Source organism: Ipomoea triloba, chromosome 9 (genome assembly GCF_003576645.1).
Source record: "Ipomoea triloba cultivar NCNSP0323 chromosome 9, ASM357664v1".
Lineage (NCBI taxonomy): Eukaryota > Viridiplantae > Streptophyta > Magnoliopsida > Solanales > Convolvulaceae > Ipomoea > Ipomoea triloba.
The window spans coordinates 25,397,966-25,407,207 of NC_044924.1; the positions used below are offsets into that span (position 1 = coordinate 25,397,966).

At 34.0% G+C, this 9,242-nt stretch overlaps 1 protein-coding gene across 1 annotated transcript; it reads left to right on the plus strand.

Moving 5' to 3' along the window:
• The first annotated feature begins 1,359 nt into the window (after positions 1-1,359).
• LOC116028567 (long chain base biosynthesis protein 2a-like) lies at positions 1,360-7,791 on the plus strand. Its single transcript, XM_031270315.1, has 11 exons — positions 1,360-1,707; positions 2,391-2,456; positions 2,809-2,897; positions 4,182-4,327; positions 4,430-4,554; positions 4,911-5,004; positions 5,353-5,516; positions 5,591-5,752; positions 6,386-6,512; positions 6,598-6,764; positions 7,429-7,791. The coding sequence occupies exons 1-11, from the start codon at positions 1,579-1,581 to the stop codon at positions 7,642-7,644; spliced, it is 1,485 nt and encodes a 494-aa protein (XP_031126175.1). The 5' UTR covers positions 1,360-1,578; the 3' UTR covers positions 7,645-7,791.
• Positions 7,792-9,242: the final 1,451 nt, after the last annotated feature.

Consider the following 9,242-nt stretch of genomic DNA (forward strand, 5'->3'; position numbering starts at 1 on the left):
GATAATGAACAATACAATTAAATGAAATGATAAATGATCACATTGCGTCAAATATAGAGATTAAGCATAAAGTCTCATTCTAAAATTCATCATTAATTCATGTACCAAAGAAATTAGCATCTAAATGTGGAGGTGAAACAAAAGACATAAAACAATAATGAAAATGAAGAACATGAATAACCTCTTCAGCCAAGGACCTTGTGGTCCAGTGGTATCAAACCCTTTCCTTTATATGGGAGATGGTGGGTTCGAGTCTCAGTGGAGGCAAAACTGATTCTTGTGCTTCAATAGGTTGAGAAAGTAGTTATGAACAGATACTATAAAAATGAATAACCTCTTCAGTGTTACCGATGTTGTTGAATGTCTCTAAAATTGCCTTAGATTCCCTCTTCCCTCACACACATTATATAATAATTGAGAAAAATTCAGGTAAAAACACATCCCTTATAAAAAGTGTGCACACATTCACACCCTCCATCTTAAGAAATCAAAAGTTAAGATACTACAATTACTAAATTTTAAGTCTACAATAATTATAAAATAAACATTGCTTTTAAAAGTTTTTTATAGTTATAAAATTGACCTGGTACGATAGACCATCAAGCATTAATGAAGGTAATCTTGATGGACGGTCGAGATCAGTCCTCATCTTTTATCGAAAGACTTTGTTCTCATTTTATGTAGGATAACATTTTTATAATTTTATGTAATTACAATGGCTTGACGATACATTTATAAATGTTTGACGTAATATTTAGAAACTCTTGTGATGACATAGAGATTAACATTTATAAATGCTTGATAGTGCACATGTGAATGTTTGACGATGTATTTATAAATATTCGAGTCAAATACAACATCAAACATTTACATATATACCGTCAAGCATTCTAAATTACCAAATAAAATTTTTGGTCAAAACATCGAAAATTAAAGGTAATATCATGGACTCTCAAATTATACTCTGTACTTGTACTTCTCACATAAAAGTTTAATGTTGACACTTTCCTTGGACACACATGATGAAGATAATCTATCATATCTTGCCACGTTAGAAAGTAAAAGTAACGAAATAGAAATGAAGAGTCCATGTAGTAGAACTCAAAATTAAATATTACCATTACAATAGTCCGGGTAGGGGACCCATTTCACATGTACGATGTATCAGTCTTTGTCCAACCTTTGGAATTCAAAGTCGGCAGGCTCTGATTATCCAATGGGCCATTCCAATAGAACCACTCACAAAAGTACAATCGTTAAGGCACAGCGTACACCAAAGGAACAAAAAGTAAAAACAAAAACAGAGAATCTTCTTCCATTACCTGTATACATTCTTTGGATTTTGAATTTTTTTTCCATTTTCATTATCATTATCTTCTTCTTTGCTGAGCTGCTCATACGGGGCTCACTACCATTATCAACAAACCAAGTGGAGGAGGGATTTGGATTTTGGGTGATCGAATTGCATCCTCCGATCCGCCTTTCTCTCTCTCTCTCTCTCTCTCTCTCTCTCTCCTGCCATTTTGGGTAGCTTATCGATCATCTATCTCCGCCGTGCCGTGCGGGGCGTCTGACAAAATGGTTGAAATCCCGTATTTTGCGGCTTTGACCACCTTCTTCAGCTACGTACTCCTCTTCGCATTCGGCCATTTTCGCGACTTCTTCAGGAAAATCTTTGATTGGTGGCATCCCACCACCGATCTTCAGGTACCTTTTACTACGTATTTGTTTACGGCTTTCTAGTGGCGGAGTCAACCTCCAACTTCCATGGGTCAACAAATATACAACATAACTTTGTACTACTTACTCTATTACAAATGTAATATCAGTTCATAACTACTCAAACACACCCCATTATCCACGTGAGAGTGTATATCGGGACACAAAATCTTTGGTCACACTAGTTACTTAAAAGAAGTTAAGATAGAAACTATGATACTCATTATATGTTCAATTTTTTAAAACACATCTCATTATTCACCCCAACCCTTTAAGAAATAGTAATAAATCTCGTGATTAATATTGGTATGATTTGTTTCAAAACAATTATGAATATGAAATAATTGTACAGTAGAAAGTATCTCATGCGCTCTCATCTATCAGTAAAATATTACGAGCTAAAGGTGAATTTAAGTCCCTAAAGTATAAAAGGTAAAAGTCAAAAGAAAATATAAAAGTATATTACACAAAAGACAAGTACTTAATAAAATTTATACCATCAACACAACTTTTATTCTAATTAAGGTGAAATATAATACTTATGTTAGTAAATATTATTAGAATATCCCTAGCGTCTCTTTGTTGGTAGTTATATATTGGTAAGATAAGATGCGCGCGTAGATATAGAATTGAATTTTGAAGATTTTTTCCTGTGTTGCTGCTTATGCTAGGGATATGCACCGATCTGCCTAGGGCTTGAGGATTTCTATATTCGCCGATTGTATCATCGGATTCAGGTATAGATTCATTATCTTTTGATTTATATATAATGTTAGTTTAATGTGGTATTGTTGATTGATCGAACTGGCCAATGAATGAATTACATACGTGATTGAGGAATGAATAGCTATAGTTCACAAAGATTGAAATGGAAACCAGACTTCATTTGCATAAATTATGCTATGTGTTTAGGTTTAGGACAATGTTGAAGAGACAAAACAATGGATTTATGATTTGTCTTCCCGTCCCTGAGAATATGAATCACTTTGCATTTTGGTGCTTCTCAGTTCTCATTATCTATATTCTAGTTATTTAAGAGTTGTAAGGTTAATTGACTGTTATTATTTTTATACAATCAATTTTTTATAGGACTGTTTTGGACGACCAATTTGTAGTCCTCCGGATGCTTGGTTTGATGTGGTGGAGCGTGTGTCCAATGACAATAATAAAACTCTAAAGTGAGTGAGTATCTATTTTCCATTTATGGTTAAATATCTCATCTTTTGAAGGTAGCAAACTATATCATGGAATAGAGTCCATGTTACGTCATGGACCCAAATTTATAAAATAAAAAATAAAAATACTTCGTAATAATACTATGACCTTGTTTGGAATCAGCGGTTAGCGGATTATGTTAGCGGTTAGCGAATAACGGGTTGTCTTAGTGAATTTGACCAACAGATTGTATCAGCGATTTATAAAAAGATTTTTGATAAAATTAGATATTTAGATTATCGGTTAACATTTAAAATGACATAATAATAATATTATTATTATTATTATTTAACAAAAAATAATTTTTTACATGAAAAAATTTAATTTATTTTTTAAAATGAAAAAATAAACATAAGGGAAGCCGAACGATTTCCCTTAATTTTGTCACTGGGCAAGCATAAGAGCATCATTAGCAATGTTTTTTCAAAGTTTTTGGGACAGTGAATGTACACTTGGAAGAGAGAGAAATGAGGTGAGAGAGGAAATTGGTTGGCCTGCAAGAAGAGGTGCTTGGAACAGTAAATAGGAAGCACTGACTTCAAAATAGATTCTCGCATAAGCCGCGTGGGTTGCAACATGTGCGCCTAGCGGGCGCGTGCACTGCGCTCCTGACATTTACTTTATTTATCTTTTTAAAAATTAGATTTGTTTTTTTATTTTTTTTCTTCCTTCTGATTTTCTCTTTTCTAATCACACTTACAAGAAACTTTTTAAAAACCACAAAAAAACTCCACTATTATTATGCTCTAAGGAGCCAAAAATGGCACCAATGGCTCTAAAGTATACATCTTTAATAAATAAATAAATAATATATATATATATATATATATATATATATATAGATATAGAGAGAGAGAGAGATAGAGAGATTTTGGAAAAAAAAATTCTTTCCCCAAAACACTGTTTTCAGCATTTTGGAGCAAACTGTCGCTCCAAACCGCTGAATTACCAAACATAATTTTTGACGTTTTGACTGTCAAAACGTTAAAAATAACAAATCCGTCATTTACCAAACAAACGTGAAAAATAACAAATTTGTCAATCTACTAAACAAGTCTTATAACCAATAGTATCATAAAAATGTAACTTCATATATAATCATTCCAGTAATTATAAAAAATGACATCAATTGATGTTTAAATATATTATTCTTTATCCTTTTTATATGTAGACAATCCAGTTTCTTATTTCTGAATATTTAATTTGTTTGAAAGCCAATGAATTGAATATATGTATGTATAATGCAGGCGTACGACGAAAGTTAGAAGGTGCCTTAACATGGGATCATATAATTATCTTGGTTTTGGTGCATCTGATGAATATTGCACCCCTCGCGTAATTGACTCACTCAAAAGATTTTCGCAAAGTACTTGTAGTAGCCGTGTTGACGGAGGTGCCCTTCATTTTCTCAAACCTCTAACTTTGTTCTAACTTTTAACATTTCAGTTTTTGGCTAATAATTATGTTAAACTGAGCCAAAGTTATAATTTTGCAGGAACGGTGTCGTTACACACTGAATTGGAGGAATGTGTTGCTAATTTTGTTGGTAAACCTGCTGCTATTGTTTTCGGCATGGGCTATGCTACAAATTCCACTGTTCTTCCTGCCTTGATTGGAAAGGTATCCATCCTAGCTTGATTAGTAATAGTATGCACTAAATATTGACATATGGCTCCGTGAGGCTTAGCGTAATGATTTGTCACATGACTTAATATCACGACTGGAAAATATGAATGAAAAAAAGACTCGATGAGGGAATGTGTAAATTGGAAGGAATGTGTAAATTGAATCTCTTGTGCGAAGACTAAAGTCTAACCAGTAAGCTGATTGCATGACTCACCTTTGTAATGGCTCTAAGAGCTAGCCCTGTGAATTTATGATTAGTATGAATGTATGATAAAATCGAAATCATTTAAGTATTAAAAAAATAAATAAAAAGTTTAGTGTATCAACCCTCACTTTATGATCATTTGCAGGGAGGATTGATAATTAGTGATTCTCTAAACCACAACTCTCTCATTAATGGAGCCCGAGGGTCTGGAGCTACTATTCGTGTATTCCAATATAACAGTAAGTTCTTTTTAAAGAAAAAAAGTTATATCTTTAGCCCCTAAGTTATATACAAGTTTCGATTTAATTCCTTACTTATGATTGTATTCATTTTTTTACCCCTTAATTATGAGTGAAGTGGAGAGTTTGGTTCCCGATGTTAGGTTTAGTTTCCATCTTTAAAGATTTTTAATTTTCCGTCAAAGTGATGAAAACTTGACGTCGAGGACTAAACGTGCTACTTCGCTCATAACTGAGGGATAAAATATAGATACGGTCATAACTGATGGACTAAATCGTCGATATGGATATAACTTAGCAGAAATAAAAAATGTCATTTAAAAAAAAAATATTTTGTGTGATATGAAGCACCCTCCCATTTGGAGAAAGTTTTGAGAGAACAAATTAGTGAAGGGCAACCGAAGACGCACAGGCCGTGGAAGAAGATCATTGTTGTAGTGGAGGGCATGTACAGCATGGAAGGCGAACTTTGCAAGCTTCCAGAGATTGTTGCCATATGCAAGAAATACAAGGTATATATATAGTATTTGGGTGAGGAAACTTATAAGCCTACAATAATAAAATCATCTTGTTGTTGTTGTTGCAGGCATATGTTTATTTGGATGAGGCTCATAGCATTGGAGCAATAGGCAAAACTGGGAAGGGTGTGTGTGAGCTCTTAGGAGTTGACACTGCAGATGTGGATATCATGATGGGGACTTTCACCAAATCCTTTGGATCATGTGGGGGTTATATAGCAGGATCCAAGGTGGGTTTTTTTTTTCTCTGTCATATCTGTTAGATCATGCGTTTATCACTATATCAAAAATTATAATAGTGAAGGCGCAATTTTATTTTCTTATATAGCCACATGTTCAAGAGACAAGGTGTTGGACTTGACCCTTTAGGCCTCTACCAAATTGATACCACTTGTTAGGATTAAACAATTACCATTATGCTAAAAGCTATACCTAATAGCGAAGGCACAGTATATTGTCACATTTTCAAGAGTTAAGGTGCTGGACTTAGCCCTTCAGGCCTTTGCCAAATGATACTCCTTGTTAGGATCAACGTTTACTACTACGCCGAAAGTTATAGCAGGTAACGAATGTGTGACTTTATTTCTATGGCCACATTTTTCAGAGAGCAGAGTATTAGACTTGGCCTTTCAGGCTTCAGCCCAACTGATATACTTGTTAAGATCAAACCCTTACCATATAACTCATAGCGAAGACATAACTGTATTTCATTATACAATCACATTTTCAAAAATTAAAGTGCGATCCCCAACCACCTTATGCTGGACTTGGCGTTCCTTGATCCTCCGCACAACAATATCTATGCACACAACACTGTTACCAAATCCACATCAGTTTAAGCAGTGTTTGATATCACAATTCAGGAATTGATTCAATATCTCAAGTACACATGCCCTGCTCATTTCTATGCAACATCAATATCGCCTCCTGCTGCCCAACAAATAATTTCTGCCATAAAAGTTATCAGTGGAGAAGATGGGTCTTCCAGAGGTAATTAAGCAAAATTTCAACCTGGCCATCAGCTCCCACCCATCTCACTACTTAAACTTATATATGCTTAATAATACACATACAGGATCTGAAAAGCTAGCACGTATACGTGACAACAGCAACTTTTTCCGCTCAGAACTGCAGAAAATGGGGTTCGACGTCCTAGGAGACCAGGACTCCCCTGTCATACCCATCATGCTCTACAATCCTGCCAAAATACCTGCCGTTTCAAGAGAATGTCTCAAACAGAATGTGAGTTTATATATATATATATATATATTAGATTTCGAGTTAATACTCAATTTAGTCATCAATTATAGTATATATATATATATATATATTAGATTTCGAGTTAATACTCAATTTAGTCATCAATTATAGTAATTTTTCTAGATTTAGTCTCTTTGTGTTTAATTAGGTCATCGACTTTGGTATTGAGTACTCAGCGGTTAGAATCAAGAATTAAATCGAGAAATATTACTAGTCGGGAACAGTCACTAACTTACGTAAAACTACTATAGTCGATGATTAAATTGAGTATTAATAGAGATAAAATTATCAAGCTATCTTAACAGATGACTCAATTGAGTAAAACTATCAAAGTTAATGACCTAATTAAGCACAAAAGGTCGTGTAGGACTAAATTAAAAAAACAACTATAGTCAATGATTAAATTGGGTATTACTGCCAAAGACCTTGTAGTCTAGTGGCACCCGCATTTCCACATGGGAGGGGTGGGTTCGAGCCTAATGGAGAGGTAGTACTGGCTCTTTGTGCTTCATTTGGTTGAGAAAGTAACTATGAACATCGTCAATAGTACTCAAAAAAAAAAATTGAGTATCACTCGGTAACTCGTTATATTTTCCATTAACTCTTCCAATTTTATGATGGGACTAACCTTAAATAATATTGATAGATAGCTGTGGTGATGGTTGGTTTTCCTGGTGTTCCTCTGCTGTTGGCCAGAGTTCGCATATGCATTTCAGCTGCTCACACAAGGGAAGATCTTCTCAAAGCATTAGAGGTTATCAGCACAATTGGTGATCTGGTAGGCATAAAATACTACCCTGCTACTGTTACTGCTAAGCCCAAGAAACATCAGATAGAAGAAAACAGACTAAAGCTTGAGTGAATACTCCTCAAACACCACCTTTTCTTTAGCAAGACTATCAGTTGCTGTTGAAATGTCACTGCCTTACATGGAGTTAGTCATATTTGATTTTAAGATTTGTCAAATTTTGTTTGTGTACAGCAAAATCGATATTTGTCAAATCGTCAATAGCCTTGTTTGATAAATGATGGATCACTAAAAACTTCAATGAATTTGCTAATTTTAAGTCAAAACACCAAAATTATTGATTAGTAATCAGGGGTTAAACACGGCAAAATGCAAATAGCGACATTTGGGGGAGCCAATTTGGGACAAACATAAATACAAAGGGGAGACCACCTATATGGGACAAAACATAAATACAAAGGGGAGCCAATTTAGCTTCCCTTTGTATTGTATTGTTTTCTTTTAAATAATACTACTACTATTATTATTGTTGTTGTGTGTTGTAATAATGTCTTTATAGGTATTTTTACACATCAACTACTAATATCAAACATGTAATTTTAACAAATACTAAGTATCTTTTTATAAATTTTTGGAAAAATTATAATTATGTCCCTTACAAATATGTCAATTATCAATGTCACCACTGAATTATTAGTGGTGTAAATGTTACCCCTTTATTTTCAAAATGTAACATATATTTCATGTTGATACAAAATTTGTGATCTAATTTTTTAAAATAAATTTTCATATGTTGAAGATGTTAACTATGATGAAATAGGAATGCAAAATAGATGGGTTTATACGTTGTGATGAGATAGGAATGCAAAATGGTCTGGTTTGATGAGATGGGAATGCAAAATGGTTTGTATGTGGCTTGTTGAAACGATTGTTTTTTTTTTTTTTTTTTTTTTTTTTTTCTATAGGGTGAGGTGTATATGTGTGGATGTGGTAATGATAAAACGAAGAGTCTAAACTCCCCGAGTGTCGGTCTCGAAGGAGGAACGTCGGAAGTTTGCTATTCTTTCAATCGAATGAATGCGTGATGAGACGTGTGAGGTTGTTGAGGGCGGTGAATGACATTTAGGAAATGTAAGTGTGCAAGAGATAACTGAAATCAAAGTAACAAATAATAATAAATAAGGGAATGAATTGTGCTTGTCTATGTTGCCTCATTGTGTGTCTCAAGTAGTGGTCTAATGATTCAATTGTGTTGGCTATTTAAGAGTGTGTTATCTTAGTCCTTTTCCACCTTTGTGTACTAGGGCTTCTTAGGCTTAGGAGTACCATTTGGCAACCAAAAGCCCTAAGAGACATTTTATCAAACACCTAGGCTGCACACTTTCCTACTATTCCCCATCATGGAATTCCATAGGATCTAAGATTGCAAAAAGCTACAACTTAACTCAAATCAATACCATGATAGAGTCAAGGTCTCAATCTCTCAATAGATTGGCCAAATCTACACAAGATTTAATCAAACCAACAATCAATAAACAATAATAGATCTTCCAACATCAAATAAATCAAATCCACAATAAGAAATAGGATCTTCACACTAAGCAAGCATAGATTCACACAACTCAATCCCTAGATAGAAATAGCTAAACATAATCATAGATTCAAGATCATAAACCAATTCAATCTAAGAACAAGAAATGTAAATAGAAATA